The sequence below is a fragment of the Sebastes umbrosus genome, chromosome 6 (genome assembly GCF_015220745.1).
Source record: "Sebastes umbrosus isolate fSebUmb1 chromosome 6, fSebUmb1.pri, whole genome shotgun sequence".
Classification (NCBI taxonomy): domain Eukaryota; kingdom Metazoa; phylum Chordata; class Actinopteri; order Perciformes; family Sebastidae; genus Sebastes; species Sebastes umbrosus.
The window spans coordinates 16916720-16936842 of NC_051274.1; the positions used below are offsets into that span (position 1 = coordinate 16916720).

Sequence of the window (20123 nt, forward strand, 5' to 3'; positions counted from 1 at the left end):
TCCCAGCAGACTCCCAAGTCGGAGTCAGCGCACAAACTTTACGCACACAAGTTTCCTTCTGCAGAGCAGCGCTGCAGGTCAGAGACGCAAGGTAGGCAACCTTATCTCTTATGGATAAAAACAATCGATCAGTCAGTGCACAAATTTGATATGTTGAGCATTTGGGTTTTTTTTGGATTATAAATTCTGTGATCAATATTGATCTTGTCTGTTTCTTACTTGAGAGGTCATTTCCTGTGTTCCTGTTAATATCCTGGCACTTTAATTGTCCTGCATGCTTTACTTAATGTGTGCCCGTGGAGTCCAAATGTTGAAGTTGCCTTGAGAAAAGAATTTAGAGGTTTGATCAAACTTAAGACAAGTGCTGCTGAAGTCCCCAATCCGACAGCGAATGTGCATTTTCAAATAATCTGTCATACATACGTACGCTACGAGTCCTTTTTTAATTCATAGGAAGATATATTTTTTATATATGCTTTATTTGTTCCCCTTTTTTCAAGGCTGTTTTCATATATGCAATCCACAGTTCGTAATTACAACAGTCTATAAAACAACTTTTAAGTAGATGAGCTTACAGCCAAACCCATCAAGTACACTATAGAGAAAACAACCTCAACATTCAAAACCGAAACAAAACCAAGAAAAGAAATAATAATAATAATAATAATGACAAAAAGAAAGAATAGAGTTAAAAAACAACAACAAAAAAAACACACATAACAAAAAAAAACAATAATAATACAAAAATACGAGAGTAATAATAAATTAAATCAACAAATAAATATATAGTAATATCATTTACATGGGCGCACACATGCATCCTCCTTAACGTCAGGTCATTGGAATATTTAGTGATTCAGCGTGTTCAGCTCGTGCGTTCAGGAGCTGGTAGATGCGTGAAAACAGTGTTTGCACGTGCGTAATGTGTGCGTGCGCGCAGCCTGGGGTCACAGTGAGCCAAAAGGATAAAGGTCATTTTTTGGCTACTGGGATGACAAGGCACACAGTCTCTGTTTGAAATCCTTTGTGGGACATTCCCTGAGCTGATAGGGGAATAAACAACCCAACAGACAGAAAACAGCCCAACCAAGGTGTTTAGAGCTACAACCACATGAGTCATTCTCACTCCATCAGATCTCATTATCACCAAGTGGCCTTTTTTCCTGTGTTAAAGGGACTGTTTGTAAGTTTCAGAAATGCTAGTTAAAAGCGACACCTGTGGCCGTTAAGTCAACGAAAGTCAGCGTCAGGTTCGCGCTCGCTTGCTCTTAATAGACATGAACGAACATCGCTCAAAACAGTGAGGCGACACACGTCAGCTAAAACCACAGTATCACTCTATATTTCAGCTGCTTGGCAGTAATGTTAGCTGACCAGACGAAGGTCTCTCCATGAATCAATGCTGATCCTAGTGTTAGCTTTTCCTGCTTCAGCGAGAAACGTTATCGCCTCCCAACTGCGCCCGCAGGGAGACACCGGCACCCGGTCGGAGATGATAACGTAACCCGTCTCTTCACAAGACACGAGAAACCTCTGTTGGTCTGGAGGAGTTGCAGCATGTATTTCTGCACAAAGAGCTACTAACTCTTCTGCAGTGTGTAGTGAGCGCGCATGCACGTCTAGAGGTGGAGCGAGACAGCGAGAACGCACGCGGTGTGTGAGTGAAGGCAAGCAGGCAGCGGAGCGGATACTCTGGCCACACGCGAGCACACATATGCGAGCGTGCATGGGATCCCGACCCGGTACATTTATACGTGTAAAAAGTTACAAACAGTCCCTTTGATTTTTCCCCCTTTCACTTGAATGTTGTAGACAAACACAGTTCAACAGAGCTCCACAGACCACAGCGGTGAGCCATGAGCCTGTTAAAGACTCCAAGATCTGGTAAAATGATTTGGTACCAGCAGAACACAAAGACATCATTGATTCCCTAAATAGAGCTGCAGTGCACTTTGTGTTGTTTCATGGCTTTGACCCCTAGATTATTCAGCCCAGTCGCACAGCAGTTTGTGAAATAGTTACAAAATGTAATGTATTGATTTGTGTACATACACACGAATTTCACATTTATTTTCGTGATGGACAGCACAAAATCTATTTGTATGTAATCCACGCAAAAACGTCAAAAAACACAGGACTTTTACCCAGGAGACCGGTGGTCATACCTCGTGTGAAACCGCAAGTCAAAATTGATTTATTTGTCACGTAACTTCCGTACTTAAGTTTCAGCACTTCCGGAGTTATTTTAACCCAAACCGCGATCTGTTCCTAAACCTAACTAAGTAGTTTGTTGCCTCAGCCTAACCAAGTCGATCTGTTCCTAAACCTCACTAAGTAGTTTGTTGCCTCAGCCTAACCAAGTCGATCTGTTCCTAAACCTCACTAAGTAGTTTGTTGCCTCAGCCTAACCAAGTCGATCTGTTCCTAAACCTAACTAAGTAGTTTGTTGCCTCAGCCTAACCAAGTCGATCTGTTCCTAAACCTCACTAAGTAGTTTTATTTTGAAAAGACTGGAGTGGAAATTGACAAGTAAGTCACGTGTTGCTGGAAAACGCATGAAGAATATGTTGTTGAAAGTCGTGCACAGCGTCACGAAAAAAGAGGGAAATTTGCGTCTGTGTACACAAATCAAATATATTAAATTTCATGACTATTTCATGAACTGCCGTGAGACTGTGTTGATTATTTTGAAGGCCTCTAGATTTAATAGTATTTTCATTATTTTCATATAGATGCACTGCATGTTTTGCTCAGCACAGCTGGAATTAGATTCGCCAGTATCAGTGCACAGTCAGGTAGATGCACTTGAAATAATCAGGTTCACACATGTATTTATTTTCTAAAATGATCTGGAGTCAAGTCAAGTACTTGTAAATACTGTATGTTGCAGCAGGAGCACCATACTTCCAAGAACACAAGTATGTTTCTATTAAAGGAAAACATCTTCTATCCTCTGCTTTCTGTAGCTGCTCATATTTTATTGGGAATCTGTTTCAAGGACATGCAGTTTGGGGAAAATGTGATAACAGATTAGGCTGGGGGAAGAGCACCACTGAAACTGGTTAGAAACATTTCTGCAGGAAATGTCTTAAGACAAGTTTGTCATGCAGAACGATTTGGAGTTAATCTCCAATTTTGAACCAGACTTTGTTTTGGTTTTTTAAGCATGAAATGTCACATAAGTCTCTCGCGATTGGCACAAAAGCAAGCAGTGAAGAAAAACAGGAAAAGTAAAATAGAAAACACCTGGTTCTCAATGTGCTCGCTGATTCAAAGTCACATCACTTACTCACAGGATCAAGCCTGTCACTTTCTGACTTTGTGCTGCCACTATGTCTCTGCTCCAGTAATCTCTTTATTCATTACAATATGTCATCATTTTTCATAACAGCATTTCTGCTAGTTTACACAGTATTTCAGTGGTGTGTTATCCCTGCAGGAGCACAAGCTCCACCAGCTATTATAGGCAGAAATGAACAATGGACTCAAAATGATTGTACAGTATTTGCACAACATATTGTGGGGAAGCAAAACATTTCATGAGAATAAACTAACATATGCTGCAAATAGATAACTCAGATAAGCAGTTAGCATGCTGTTTTTATATGGCAAACTATGTCATAGAAGGGAGGTTTTGTTATTTCAACATTGTTTTTGCAACATCTGACAATTTTCGTCTGGTTATTTTTGTACATATTTCCCCCAGTTAATCTTACCTTTGGCCAAATTTCCATGTGCAATCATCAAATGTAACCACCAGCTTTCATCCCCTGTTGTGGTGCCAAAAAAGTAGGCATGGAAAAATGTGCATTTGGCAGGTGGCCAAATTAAAGCAGACGGGTTATTAAGTTAAAACATGTGCTTTTGATATTAACTGTGAAAACAAACAAAAAATAATAGGACGCTGATTGTTATCAAGTTGAATGCCAGACAACGTTTGTACTGTAAATATATCATTTGTTTACTTTCACAGGCTAAAACTCTTTTTCCTCTGGAATAACATTTAGCCTGAAGAGACGCTTACTTTGAAGAACTGACTTAAAATATTATTTTTTTGTACTTTTTTTTAGTGCAAAATGAATATTCAGAGGGCAACGTTGGCTTTATGTTGGCTGATTCTATGCATGGACACCTGTCTGAGCCAGAAAGACTGCACAGGTGTGGACTGTCCCGTTCTGCAGACCTGCATCGAGACGGTTTTAGAGAAGGGCGCCTGCTGTCCCACCTGTACACAAAGGGGCTGCACCTGTGAAGGTTACCAGTACTACGACTGCACTCAAGCAGGCTTCCGGAAAGGGAAAGTCCCAGAGGGGGAATCTTACTTTGTGGATTTTGGAAGCACTGAATGCTCCTGTCCCCAGGGAGGAGGGAAGATAAGCTGTCATTTTATCCCGTGCCATGAAATCCCCGCCAACTGCATTGACATTTTACAACCTCAAGATGGATGTCCGCAATGTGGGAAGATTGGCTGTACCCATGACAACAAGAAGTACGAGGCGGGACACTCCTTTCATATTGACCGGTGTCAGGTGTGCCACTGTCCTAATAACGGTGGAAGGGTAATGTGTTCACCTATCCCCGGGTGTGACCTTCGTGGTTCTAATAAGCCCATGTGGGTCACCACCACTGAGAACAACGACCCTTTGAGAGACGTTAGCAGCCGCCATGACGGCCGACAAACGAGTCCTGTGGAACCATTTTCCAAGCTGGCACTGGGAAACACTTTACCGCTGTATAAGCAGGACCCACCCGGTTTTGGCACGGGGGATTATGACTACGCGCTGGCAGGGCCGACGTCTTCCACTATCCAAGATCTGGCCCGACCACTGGAATCTACTACGGCACCACCGGCTTACCCAGAGTCAAGCTCCACTTACTTCAGCTCCCATGATGACAGAAGACAGGAGCTGAGGGAGACACAAAGAGGCTATGATGCAGAGAGGAGCAGTGAGGTCACGTATAGCATGGACGCAACGACTACAGAGGCTGAGAGTGAAACAACAACAATCACACGGAGAGTGACCACAGAGGACCACAGGACGCCACAGGAAATCAGTGACAGGACCATTAGACATAACAGTGGCAGAAACAGAGTGGTACCGGATGCTTTAAAAGAAACAGCGCACACCGCCAGAGGAAACAAGGGGGCCAGGCACTCTGGCCATCACAAACACAGTCAAGGCAGTCGCACGGGGAGTCATGGCGGCCGCAAGGAACAAGAAAAAGTATCATTGGAGCCTAGGCAGCCGCTCGGCAGAGAGGAGCAGACCTCATATCCCACAATACAGTTCAGCCCCACCAGCAGAGCTCCAGTCAGGATGAGGGAGGATGGAGAGCAGCCTCAGAGACAACCCCAAACCCTCCACAACTACCAGCTTCAGGATGTGGAAGGAGACACCGAAGGTACGTCAGCATGATAGTTTTCAATAATCTTGACCTTTTATAATCAACAGTATTATTCTTGTTAAAGGTACAGTGTGTAGGATTTGGCGGCATCTAGTGCTGTGGTTGCAGATTGCAACCAACTGAATACCCCTCCGCTCACTCCTTCTGTTCCAAGACCGCTGTAATGTGAGCCGTTGAGTGCAGAACTGTGGTTATGCCGTTCACCTCGCTCAGAGGCCATCCTTACCATAATGACACTACTTTAGGAGCAACAGAAGTCAGATGCCACATGGCGGTACGACGGTTTTGCACCCTGCGGCTCACGCGAGAACTACGGTGGCCTTCAGGTAACAGGTATCAGGTAAAAATATATAAAAGGCTCTCTCTATAGAAAGTGTTTGGTTTGTCTGTTCTGGGCTACTGTTGAAACATGGTGGAGCAACATGGCGAACTCCGTGAAGAGACAAGTTCCCTATGTAGATATGAAGGGCTCATTCTAAGCTAATGAAAACACAATTTTTAGTTTCAGGTGATTATACACTAATGAAAACATAGTTTTAAATATTATATTCCATTTCCACTAATAGATGTGTAATGTAACACACCGTTCCTTTAAATAAAGTGGTTGAAAGCAGTTGAATTGAAAAGAAATCTGAAACATAAAATGTTTTGATTCATTCAGCATCACAATACATCACAGTGTGATGATTTACAGCCTAGTAATGACGATGTTAGGCCGTTACTATTTCAGAAAACATCTTCCTTTTCCTTCTCTCACATCCTGCCTTTTGAAGAGGAATTCATAATCGCTCTAGTCGAGCTGGCAGAGGTCCAGGAAAAACAATTGTTCATTGAAAGTCTGTTTTCCCTCGATAGCATTTATCTACCTTACCCAGAAGTGAAAAGAACTATACTCTCATTTTCATGCATTCAAGTTGAGAGAATACTGTATTTATTTCTCTAGAGGTTTTGTAAGTAGCGAATAATACTCAGCCTGGTGCCATATTTACATTATCATGCTTCTAATATATCTGATAGATCCTTTAAGAGCAGCTGAAATTACAATTTCTCCCCTACTTTGCTCTGGTGAGAGCTCCAGGGTCGTGTCTCCTGTCTGCATCCTTCATGTGATTATGAGCATGTTCGGGACATACCGGCCGATCCGCTGCCGGCACAAGGAGGGAAGCAGATGATGAAGTGATTACTAGAAGATGAGTTACACTGCACTGCGGAAAATATGAGAAAAACATAACCCCAAAACATGATGTTAGGTTACATCTGCCCCATGATACTAATCTCATACATTGCCATCATCTTTGCTTTACATACTTAATCAGATTTGATGCACTTTCATAAGAGTTACTGATTTAACATCCTTCCTGCCAAGGAAAACCTAATTGCATCATAATTCCCCATACTTTATGGCTTCATGGCACAAGGTAGTCTCACTATATTATAAGACTTCCCTATGAAGTGAGTGAACTAAATTATGAAGGAGTGAAATTTATTAGCCTCATCATTTCATCTCTACAACCTCTCCGGCGACTGAAATATATTGGGTCAGGATTCTGAGAACTTATTATTGGTGCTTTGTCCAGCAAACCGCTATCTGGAGGCGTTAAGTTAACCTACTTTACAACACTTTGATTTTTGTTGAGACCTGTCAGGACTTTTCGTTCCTTTCAGCGACTGGCCTCCATAGGTATGTGTAGTATAGTACACGCTGAATGCATCTGTGAGGTGTTTCTGTGGGAGTGAAACTACCTGTCAAGTTCACACAGTTGGAGAATATAGGTTAGGAATTGACTGTTTGTTGCTGTTTGCCATGACGTGTTGTATTAAGGAGGGCCACAGACTCGGGTCATGTCTGGGTAAGATGTGAAACTCTGTGTGAAACGTCTGCGAGCCAATATAGAAACTCTTTTATTCATTCAGGGGAAAAAACAGATATTTGCTTTCACAGATTTTCCACAATGTCCATGAGGGCATTAGGATAAAGTCCAGCTATTCAATTGTGAATTATAGCTTCATGGAAGAGAGTATTGAGTTGAAAATGTTTTTCTCTGTTCTGGCTGCTCAGTTTGAAAGATGATATGACACTGTTGGTGAAGGTCATTGGACTGAGGGAGGATTTCCAGAGCGGTGACATGTTAAAACACAGACAGGAACAACTCAGCTGATAAGGGCCTCGACTAACGGCTGTTATCAACGCCATTAGCAGAACAGTTATTTTAACGTTATTTGGAGAGAAAGCATTAATTACAAGAACACAACCATTTCTCTTTAAACATAAGTGGTCTGCCTTTGCAGTGGAACACGGCCCAAAATAAATGTTTTTTTTTTTTCTTCCAGTCAATAACTCCTGCTCTCTCTTTCCAGCCAGACACAGTGTGTGTGTGTGTGCTCAGGAGGGGGATGGGGTTGTTCAGGCTTTCTGATGCTGGGCTGGACCTGGTATAGGATTTCTTGGGGGTTGTACCTGCGAGCGGCATAATACCCATGTGATGAATGAGACCACTGTTGTGGCCTGATTGCCAGACGCTACTCACTGCTCCCTCATGAGCCGGTGTGATTACCCGTCTCCCGTGAGGTTGCTGCTTTCCCAATCTTCCCAGTAATCATCTCATCTGAAGCACACACCTCCACACATTCTCCTCTCGGTGACTTCCCTTCCCACTTTAGCACCAGCCATAACATTGGACTAGAAGAATATTGCATGGACAAATTGATGAAACTGAAGCATAAAAACCATCCGAGGTGAGGTGGAACAAGAGACGAATTGCTTGTTTTTACCAACAGTGCTGTCACAACATGCTGCGTATGGGAGGGCGCTGAGCAGATGTGTAATTTTCCTTAAAGGATGAAAAGGAAGGTGAATTCCAGAGCCGACCGTGTGAGAGTTCATCCCTTCTTTACCGCTGTGAACATCAGTTTGAAGAGCATATAGCTCACTCTGGTTAATCTAGGGTGCCTGCCAGGTCATTTCCAAGACTTTTGGCGTATCTCCCGGTGGTGGAATGTAACCAAGTACTCAAGTACTGTACTTAAGTACAGTTTCAATTCAGTTTATTTTGATATATCGTCAAATCAAAACAGAAGTTATCTCGAGACGCTTTTCATATAGAGCAGGTCTAGACCGTACTCTATAATTAGGGTTCGACATACTTGTACTTTACTTGAGTATTTGCATTTTCTGCTACTTCACATTTCTACTCCACTAAATTTCAGAGAAAAATATTGCATTTTTTACTTCACTACATTTATTTGACACTTTTTTACATAAAAAACACATTATATTCTATTCTTATATGATATGATGCTGTACTATACTTCAAATCTACCCAGTAGTAAGCAGTAAGTATCTACAATTGTGTCCACATTGAGGAACTACAAAATTAAGATGCTCTTTCATGTATGTGTTAGTGACAAAAACGGAATAATATAATATACTATAGAAATATAACCATTGTACATAATAAGTACGTTTACTTTTCATACTTTAAGTACATTTTGCTGATAATGCTTCTGTACTTTTACTTAAGTAACATTTTTAATTTGAGACTTTTACTTTTAGACTGTGGTATTTCTACTTTTACTTAAGTAAAGATTCTGAGTACTTCTTCCACCACTGCTGCAACATGTCCTTAACTGAAAAACCGCCTGATCCGCATGTCGCCAGTGCTTATAAATAAAAATAAACATCTGCTGCAGATGCAGGAAACAACTCATAAAAGAGAGAGCCACTGCATAAGTAGAGAGTGATTGGTGATAAATTGCAGCACAATAACAGATCTGCCTCTTGTCTCCATCTGTATTTCTGTCATTAACATACAGGCAGCTGTATGCAGATGTTTTCAGACTCTGAATATGAAACACAGTAAACCTTTCATATGAAACCTTACATTCATAGTTATGCTTCATTGATCATAATGATTTCTAATGTAGAAACTTCTGATGAGCCTTGTGAAACCAGCCAATTATTATCCCTCAGTGTTATTTTCGTCCATCAGGTCCAAAATCAGGATTTGGGTCGATTTCCTCTGGCAAGAAATTAGCAAATTTCCTGTGTTCTGGTTTGTGAGCACCTTGGAATATATAAGGCATGATAAGGCAATGGGAAACAGGTTGAGATTACAAGACTATGTGGAGAGTATTGGGTTGGAGGCGTGCAGTGGAATATACTTAACCAATTTAATATGCAAAAAGCAGGAGCTTTACAAAGCATCACGGGTGTGTGCATGCTTGTGTGTCAAGGACATGTGTGGCCTCTTTAGGAAACACAAGCTATAAATCATGATAATTCAATGCACCATTAGTGATAAGTCCTCCTAACAGTGTGTATGTTCATTCAGGTTATCTAACCACAAGGAGGTGTAATTGGATTGGAGGATACTGTGCGAAAGCATCAAAGATTGAGGCAAGCTCTCTGGGTTCGCATCAACTAACCTTAACCCCGATTAAGACTACAAAAAGATGGATCACATGAATGCTGGCTCACAATCTCAGAGAGATTAATACACAAAGACGTCAATAATTGAAACCCGAATTGGCCGTTTTTTGAAATGAAGTCATGGTGACGGCAGGGGAGCCCTCCCTGTTATGTCACATCCAGCTGTTCTTGGACAATGATTATTTGTTTCAAAAGACACGATATCTCTGCAAGCACTCATGTTGGAGGTGAGAAGAGCATTGTGTCACTCCCTCCTGAGTTTAACGCGGGCCTGCAGACACACATAACATAGTATATACATGCACAAACACGGACATGCTTTTAAGCTTTCAGCATCAATCATCTGACAACCACGTGGGTTTGTATGTCATGGACCTTTTGGCATGTGCTCTTTTTCACGTTGTCGGTCATGTTCTCTTCAGCCCACCTGTATTATAAATCACAAAAGAAAAGACACATGAGCCTTGATTAGTGGTGGTGCGCTGCTTCATGACCCCTCCAGACATGTTGAGAGTTGCCCTCTTTTGGTTGTTATTCTAGCTTCGTATTTTTAAAGGGTGTGATGTCACCCTTTTTAGATTTGGACAAGAGCAAAGCATCTGGTGTTAATGCTGGTCTAATGGAACTATATAATGACAGGCCTGGAACAGAGAGATGCTCCTCAGCCACCTTTCAAGCGTGTATTTCAGATTTCCATTGTGCAAGCACGATAAATCAGCTTAGCTAATTATTGCACAAGCTGAATGAAACAAGTTGCGATATATAGTCTTTTAATTAGAAGGTCTGTCAAAGAGACAGGAAGAGACCTGGTTAGACTCAGATAGAGCTCGCCTAAAATAGTTTATCAATGTTTTCATCCTCAGTAGTTATTTTGGTGAAACGCAGTCTCCCTCCAAAGTCATTTCATCCACTAAATCCTTTGCAAACATGGTGATAAACTGTGTTTTAAGTCTGTTTTCATCCCACATTCTGGATGGACACATGGAGCAAATTTGCGTAATGATTGCACCTGGAGAAAATGAATAGGAGGCAAAAGAAGGAGGATGAATAATTATGTTCTCTGTCTTTTAATATACATTCACTCAGGTTCAAAGGGACGTGTTTAACTGCACGTCTGGCAAAGATGCTGTATCATTGTGCCTTTCAAGGTTTAGATTTCCTCCTGTGTAAACCTTTAAATTATGCACACTGCTGCAGTTACTTGCTCTTTTCTGAGTAATTGGTCTTATCATGTATAGATAAATCAAGGAGAGGTATTATTTCAGCTAAAATAAAGTGGATGTGGAAGTTGAAATGACCTAGGCACTCTCGCATGTCTGTGCTGAGTTTCATATACAGTATTTAGAATTGCAATAACATTTTTGTTGAGTGATCCCCACTTTCATTTCATAGGCTTTAACAGACCAATTAAAGATTTATAGAAGGAGGGTTCAGATGGTGATGTCGGTCTTTCAGCGTCTGTCGATCAGTTGGTCCACCACTTTCGTCGAGGCTGAAATATCTCAGCAAATATGTGATGGATTGTCATGAAACTTTTAATGGGTTTTTATGGTCCCCATGTAGGATGGACTCTTGCCTTTGTAATCCCCTGACTTTTTCTCTATAGTCCCACCTGTATAGATACATTTGGAGTTTTAATGATGTAATGTACTTGACAAATATTGGATGCATTACTATTTAATTTAAAGTGATCCCATGACTTCATCTGGTGCCGTCATCAGGCCAAAATTTGAATTTGCTTTGATTTATGACCAAATACCTGCAAAACTAATGACATTCCCATCAGTCTCAGCTGTACTTTGTGTTTACAGTGTGGATGTAGGTTAAGAGCAAAGACTGTATATGAAGATGGATGACATCATAGACAGCTATAGACCTATTTACAGCAGCCCACTGCTCCTAAGGATGGGTTAAATGCAGAGGTTAAACTTCATGTATGTACCTGTACCTGTACCTTCTGGTTCAAAACTACGTCAAAATGTCAAGTGGAGACGCGTCGTCCGTCAGTCTATGGTTTAGAGCTAGAGCTAATTAGCAAATAGTTAATAGTATGCTTACATGCTAAACTCATGGCTAAACTGAGATGGTGAATATGGTGAGCATTATACCCAAAGAACGTAACGTTATATTGCTAAGAAGTGAAAGTCAATCGTTCGTTTCAGTGCAACATCAGCGCCCGGCAGCAAAGCTACGCTTCCGCCATTTTGGACTGAAAGTGACTACCGTACGCCGGTAAAACGTCCACTTAAAAAGTGACGTTTCAAAATGGCTTCAAACGTTATACTCTTTGTTATACCTGCTAGACATGTTAGCATTGATATGACATGCTGACATTAGCATTTAGCTCAAAGCGTCACCATGACTTTAGACTCTGGTTCTAATATGTTTTTTTCTGTTATTGTTTTTGTATTATATAAACAGCGAACATGATGAATAATCATAAATCCAATGGGGGCTAGTGTTATCACATAAAACATGATAAGACTTAAATTTAAGAGGTGTAAGTCTGGTTCTGATTGGATAAGTTAAAGGGGACATATCTTGCTCATTTTTCAGGTTCATGTTTGTATTTTGGGTTTCTACTAGAACATGTTCACATGCTTTAATGTTCAAAAAACAGATTATTTTTCTCGTACTGTCTGTCTGAAAATACCTGTATTCATGCTCTGTCTGAAACGCTCCGGTTAGCGTATTTCAACGGAATGGCAACAGAATTGCGTTGCTAGGAAACAGCTTGGGTCCATGTTTACTTCCTGTCAGCTGATGTCATTCACATACACTGCAACAGGAAATAAACTGGGACACATTTAGTATATTTACATTTAAAACTGTGAAATGGTCTAAATATTGTAGATTTGTGACATCACAAATGGACAGAAATCCCATCAGCTTGTTTCAAAAGCACAGTTTTCTGAATACGGGCTGTGTGTATTTCTCCATGGATTGATTGTTTTGGTACTTTTACAGTATTTATATATCACTTAAACCTGCTTTATAATATAAAAGACATAAAAATCTCACTTTTTACAATATGGGACCTTTAAGTTAAAGTTAAAACACCCGATAGCAAAAGAAATATTTTGTTTGACGTATATCCAGAGAGACAAATGTCTTGTCCTATATGGTGTGACTGACTGTTAAGACATGCATGTCATGAGTTGCGTCTCCTACAGTAGTCTAGGAGCCACAATCAAAGCAGGAATGTGCTGCCCTGTTATTGAAGGAACACGGACACATTTTTCCCTCTAAACTGGATAATGTGTTTTTGCTCTGTCTCTTCCCTGACCCAATTTGAAATGAAGTGCTAATTTGTTGCTCTTTAACTCTGCTCCAGCTCTGATCAGCCAGGATGTAACAAAAAAGGACAATTTAACTCTGAAGGTAATTTTATAGAGTTTTGGGTTACATACTTCTCCCTGCCAATGAAAATGAGAGCGAGAGTCGAGGAGTCTCTGAAAAGAAAAACACACATTGTGCTTGCTATTCTCAAACTCTATGTTTATTTCTGAGAGTGTTCCACCAAAGATGAAAGTCAGTTACACTTCAAATACCCTGTAACCACATTTTACAGCATCTCACTGATGGGATTCGGTGATGGTAAATGTTAACCGTCCTCTTCCAGCTGGATTCACATTGTAACCATTATTTTATGTCGTTCCTCTAACACACATGGCTGCACTGAGTGGGATAAAGCTGGAACTGTTTGTGTTTCATTACAGTTTCTGCCAAGGAGCTGGTGAAGACCTGCTGCGAGACAGGGGAGAAATGGGCTTCAGCTAATGGTCACTGCAACAACATGGAGCTACCCACAAAAGATAGGAACTCCATCTGCTGGTGAGGCCATTATTAAACACCCACTCACATCATTTAGCTTAATTCTTATAATTAAATACAATACGCGATAAATTATCTTGAATAGTCCTCTGTGGAACAGCAGTCGACTGTTTATCCACCTCATTTCACTTATTAACAAGTTAGATTAGGGATTAAAATATGCAAAAGATATAATGCCAAAGAAATTACCATTCAGTGTTTTTGGAAACACTGAATCCTCAGAGCTTTGACTGGCAAATTAATACGATTTTGATTTCAGTTTCTATGAAAACACAATTCAGTCAGCACTGCAGCACTCGTGGGAAGAACAGCCAACCCACTCATTGTTGCAGTCCAAACACTTAAGCAGTCCTTTTCTCCTTTGTGCTTTTCTCTGCCAGGACTGCCCAACAACAGTGCTGCCTTGGTTCCCGGGGAGAAAGTCGGTGTTTGGCTGGAATGAATGCAGCCAGAGCAGGAGATATGTGTCAAGAGGACGCCAGCAATAAATGTGGGATCGATTCCTACAAGGCAAGCATCCGTGACCTGACAGCCCCGCAAAGGGCAAACACAGTTCACTGGGTTCACAGTCAAACTTAATAACATTGTAAATTTCAATTTAAGCCTAATACAGTCTGAATTAGCAATTGATGAATGCATTAGTCACTGTAGAATTGAAAACACGTGTAGATGGTTCTGTAGCCAGTGAGAGTCTCTTTTTATTCCAGATATGTCCTCTGAGCATTACTGCTGTGGTGCCAATTCTCTGTTATTCAATTAGTTTATTTCATTTAGGCAAAATAATTTAGGGCCAATTACAACTGAAGATTCCCACAGTCCCCAAGCTTTACTATCAAAGCAGACCAATTGGAAATGTCAGATGTCAATAGGTTGGCCTCTCTGAAATTGTGGAAACACAGACTGATAATTGATGTGGTAAAACAGTAGCAGCGGTAGACACGAGGCTATTATGGCGGTCAATGAGGGTCAAGTCACGGTGACTGTGTAACTCTATCGTGTTCGCCCACATTCCCAAGCCGCTCATTTGCCATCTGACCCGTGTGTTGAAGGATACACCTGCTCAGAGCAGCGTGAGACCATCATCGACTCTATACTGCAGTATAGAGCTGTTAAATATCGTTTTTCACCACTTTTCTGTATGACCCCTGTAGATTTAGTAATATTATGCCATCTACAACCACAGCGGTCATTACTTCAGTTTTATGTTTCGCTACTATGCCCCCATGCACTCTAAGTGGTGATCCTGCTGAGAGCTACAGGGAAGCAGAGTGAGAGCGTGTGAGCAAGTGGAGAGTATTCGCCCCGGATTTACACTTCTAACTATCAAAGTTCATTTCAACAAGATTAACAGTCTATCATTACAGCCACGCCAGCAGCTCTGTGAGGCCATTTAGACACAGTGAGCTAAAGGCTAACATGCTTACAATGAATGCTAACATGCTGATGTTTAGCAAGTAATGTTTACTGTGTTCACCATCTCAGTTACATTTGCTAATTAGAACTAAAAGCAAAGTACAGATGAGAATGTCACTTGTTTTGCAGGTATTGATCAAATTTGACCTGATGATGGCACAAGAGGAAAAGTTAAGGGATGACTAAAGTAATTACAATTCATCCTGATGGGAACATGAGTTTATGTAGGCTATCAAATGTCATGGTAATCCAATAGTGGTTGAGATATTTCACTTAAAACAACAAAAGCCTGATGGTGGTGAAGTCAAAGGATCACCAAAGTCATTAGGGTTAATCTTCCTGACATCGTGGATATCTCTACCAAATTTCATCGCAATCCATCCAATATTTTCATTCCCAGGGCGTCAAATACGGAGTGTTTGTTACGTCCGTCAGTGTTCGATACCACCGCACAAGGCATCCTTTAGTGCCGGTATCAAACACACCGGGCGTTCCATTAACGACAATATAAACCAATCCGCTGCAACAGAAAACGCTCTCAGAAAGTACGCCGGGATTTTGGCGATGTGTTTAAAGAGAGAAAAGAGACACACCAGCCAGGCGGTAGGGGAGGGGAGGTGGATTTGACCAACAGACATGGTTGGTTTTCATCAAGGAGACCGCTGTACATGTTCCGTGTGTTAAATTTCACTTTCACGTTACAATCAGTGTTCATTTGTATCCCGTGTTCACAACGTTCAGTGTCATTTTTCTCCAATATTAAGCCCAACCATCACTAGAGTGGTTTGGTTGTCTAATCTTATAATGACGCCAAGGGGAACTATAGTGGTTTTGAAGCCAAAAATAAAGTGACGCTTAGGGGCGGTATGTAACGAGTCGGGATGAGAACATGTTGCAAATACATGACACTCATGGTGGCGCTAGTGGAAAAGACCTCGCATACAGTATGGACCACTGAGTGTAGTCTTTTTCATAAAATGCACAGCGGCTACTCTAAAGAGCCATAAATACATGTGTAAAGACGTACTGTGTGACCTGCAGGAGTGCTGTGACTGCTGCTTTCTGGGGCTGCAGCTCCGCCGCGCGGGGCATCGCTGTGAAGCCCATCAGTACCTGGGATTCCACTGCACACACGTCTTCCTGACCTGCTGCGAGGGAGAGGAGAGCAGCGCTGGGAATCAAGACGGCTGGCACTCTGTCAGAGAGAGGCCCGCTCTCGGCTCCACTCCACAACCAAAGAAAGGTACTGTCAACAAATATCTGCACACACAAATATTCGCACACCGCAGAATGTGAATGCATTGCGTGCTCCATGCCAAGGGAGGGGATGTTGTTGGGAGGGGGCTTGTAATACACACACACCAGTGCACTGCCAGGGAAAAGTACTGATTTAAATCCGAGACAATCCATTTTCGTTAAAAGGAAAGTAAGATCCCCCAACCCTGCTGAAAAAGGTCGCGCCTCATTGGCCTCCCAGAACAAAGTATAGTAGCCCAGTTCACCCCTTTGCTGTAATTCTAGGAGATCTAGTGCCTGTCTGGCATTGCATTTAATCCCTTGTTGGTCGTATTCTTGTACTGATTTGGTTTGGCAACTACAAGGTGAGTGATCTGTCTTGTAGCCATGGGTGATCAGGTGCTTCTCATTAGGATGTTTTTCTCTTTTATGGGTAGTTAGCTTAATTTTTTATTTCCACCTCGTGAAAAACATTTTGCCTGTCCCATTAGGGATTAGACACCGCACAGAAACATCAGAAATACAGCAAGTGTCACAGTGCAGGGAGCAGAACAGGTAGGAAGGACCCAAATGCAGATAGGAGCAGCTTCAACGCAGATATAGAACAAAAGTCTTCAGGTATAAAAGGCAGAAAAGTACACTCAAATGAAATGACATACAATGAAAGATGAACCGAAAAAGAAAAAAGGAACAGACGACGGAATAAATAGTGACCGACTACCTGGGGAAGTGAGAACAGGTGAGCAGCAGGTGAGGTGAGTGCAGGACTAGGGAGGGACAGGTAAAACTGATCAGGGCGGGGCAAGCAATCAAAAAGGCGGGAAAGCAAACAAAGGCAGGAAGTAAAACCAGACATGATACAAGAAGAGGACTTTCAAACTAAAACAGGGAAAAAACTCTAACAAAAACTCAGGACCGTCACAGCAAGACATCCTCCGGTAACACAAAGTTATATATACAGTATATGCCTACAGGTGGGGCTACAGGTGGTTAGCACTGTCGCCTCACAGCAAGAGGGTTGCCGGTTCGAATCCGTTCGAGACCTTGGGGCTCCCTTCTGTGTGGAGTTTGCATGTTTTCCCCGTGTTAGTGTGGGTTTTCTCCGGGTTCTCCGGCTTCCTCCCACAGTCCAAAGACATGCAGGTTAAGTTAATTGTTGACTCTAAATTGCCCGTAGGTGTGAATGTGAGTGTGAATGGTTGTCTGTCTCTATGTGCCAGCCATGTGAAAGTCTGGCAGCCTGTCCAGGGTGTACCCCGCCTTCGCCCAATGTCAGCTGGGATCGGCTCCAGCCTGCCCACGATCCTGAATAGGATAAGTGGTTACAGATAATGGATGGATGGATGGATGGATATTCAAAAAGGTGTTTTCCTTCATTGAAAGTTTACAACTTTTTATTCAGTTATTCATATCATGCAGTTTTACAGCCTCTCTTTCCCTCCATGTGCTGTAGTGTCTGACAGCCCGTACCCTAAGGAGGCGTTCTCCATTGGTGAGGAGCAGGATGGCGAGAACGCAGTGGAGGGTCCTGTTGAGGTGGAGGACATAGATGAGTGCCTGATGTATGAGGGCAACATCTGCCACCACAGATGTGTCAACACGCCGGGCTCTTACCGGTGCGAGTGCTTCCCCGGATACGTGCTGCAGGAGAACGCTTTCACTTGTGCACAAGGTAAAGTGAAGACCACCAATCATGTTTTGTCACACAGCGCTAGCAGACATTTCCAGTGATGTTAGTACACAGGAAAGCAGATCTCTGTGCCATTTTACTCCTTGAGATATGATTTACAGTCTGCATTCCCGACAGGAAGACCCCATTTGTCGTAATTTGTCTACACATTCGCAGCGTATTATTTTCCTGGTCTCTTTGAGTTCCTTCCTGTCTGTCAGCCCTGATACTGCCTAATAATAGTTGTTTTAATCACACACTAACATCCCTTTCCTGGACTGACAGCAACACTCAACTATTCACATCTCTGCTGTTGTCAAAAAGCTTTTCAGCTGAAGAAAAAAAGCATTTTCATGATTTGCAAATCATTCTTTGCACCAAACTGAAGGTCCACTCAGATGTACACTTTAGAAGTATGCTTAGGTGATGTTGTCTACAGTGTAGCAGACTTTAATCAACACCAACATGAGCCTGTCTCAACAGGATACTAATGCCAGAGCTCTCAGCAAATTACAGTGAGGGATGGGGTTCACTAATAAAACCAAATGTTTGTCTGCAGGCAATGTCTTTTCCTGTCTCACCTTCACTGATATTATAACTTTCATCTGTAGCTATGAGCCTTATATCGTTGCATGAGGATGTAGGAATTGCACAAGGTTTAAGCCTCTAACTAAGACCGCAGTAGATTGAGAGGTGGGATTCTTGATTACAGTGTAATTCATGTGACGGGATTATTCATGTTTCTGCAGAGACGGTGGACGAGGAGAACAGACTGCAGGAGGATGACAGACCGGCGGTGGAGCCCACTTTGCCGCTTCCACCCCCCACCCAGCCCGTCATCCCACCCAACCCCTGTGAAGGTTAGAGTCATACAGCGTAATGAGGGGAAAGGGAGCCCACAACGAGCACTTTCAGTCATCCTCACGTCTTACAGTAATGGTAGACTGGAACATGCATCTTGATGCAGTCTAATAGAGGAGAAGCCAGCGCAGGCTGCTGTAGATTGACATGTTATTATGTCAAACTCACCCTCTCCACGAAATGTAATTGTGCTGCAAATGTCAAACACAAGCGTCGAGATGGTATCAAAGGTTAGATTGTTTTCGGCATTCTGTGCAGGGTCATGTCTTGTTTGGTTGCCATGGCATCAGGGTGGAGGCCGGCATGTACCACACTGTGGGCCAAAAGTAGGAAATGCAATATGACCAGGTCAGGGATCAACCTGGAAAAAGGAAATTAGTAACGTCAATACAGTAAATAATGTCCTGTCTCCCACCCAGAGCCACACAGCTCCTCTCTGTTTCACCCTAAATACTGTTGTGTGGAGTAGCAGTAAAGTATATTTCATTTGACCTCACTATACGGTATTATTTTCAGGAAACGGCCCATGTGAGCAACAGTGCACCTCAGTGGGCGGAAGGCCACGATGCTCCTGTTTCACAGGATTCTCTCTTGTGGCTGATGGACGCTCCTGTGAGGGTAAGGAACTAAAACTTGGATATAATGCTGAAAACTTCTAACTTCTAACTTTCTAACTTCACACCAGGATAGCATGTGGAAATTCTGTGCAATCAAGTGAAAAAAAAGGCTCATTTCAGTTCGTCTTTTTCAGCCAGAGGAGTTTGGTTCCAGTTGAGGAGAGTTTCTTGGCACTGATTTGTCTTCTTTCTGTAATCAGCGCCTCTGGATGTGCAGAGGAGATACAGCCCTAATCCCCTTCACTCTCAGCAACACCCCAAAACAATATATGTGTATAAATGCCAATGGGGAGGCATCATCCCAACTAACCATGCATTATCACGATAACAACTGCATCCCATATGTACCCTTTGTTTCCAATCAGGATGGTGGTGGACTATGTGTTTTATCATCAGCTACTACGGGTCTAAACTGTCTCACTGGGGGTATATCTTTAAGTTAAGCCATAACCACTGGTCTGTCTCAGTAGCAGTGACACAGAGAGTAGCTCAGTATGGTGACAAATTCCTCATTGTGTGGATGTTATACCCAGTGGCCTTGCCCCTAATCTCTCTCTCCCAGAGGAGGGTCCGACCTGTCTCTTTAATCTGCCTCTAACTGCTACACGGCTCAGTGTTTTAGTACATCTTCTCATCTTTAGCTTTTTCCAAACCTATT

The 20123-nt window shown here is 42.2% G+C and overlaps 1 protein-coding gene across 2 annotated transcripts in view; it reads left to right on the top strand.

The window, feature by feature from the left end:
- The window catches only part of LOC119490269 (fibulin-2-like), a 29596-nt gene continuing 9473 nt past the window's right edge, over positions 1–20123 (top strand). The window contains exons 1-8 of one of the 2 annotated variants that reach the window (XM_037773545.1): positions 1–91; positions 4071–5403; positions 13555–13669; positions 14050–14179; positions 16124–16325; positions 17772–17990; positions 18737–18847; positions 19365–19466. In XM_037773545.1, the coding sequence (XP_037629473.1) occupies positions 4077–5403; positions 13555–13669; positions 14050–14179; positions 16124–16325; positions 17772–17990; positions 18737–18847; positions 19365–19466 (2206 nt within the window). In that variant the 5' untranslated portion in view covers positions 1–91; positions 4071–4076. Of the gene's footprint in view, positions 92–3973; positions 5404–13554; positions 13670–14049; positions 14180–16123; positions 16326–17771; positions 17991–18736; positions 18848–19364; positions 19467–20123 lie in introns of both variants that reach the window. The other variant, XM_037773546.1, reaches the window with a different exon arrangement.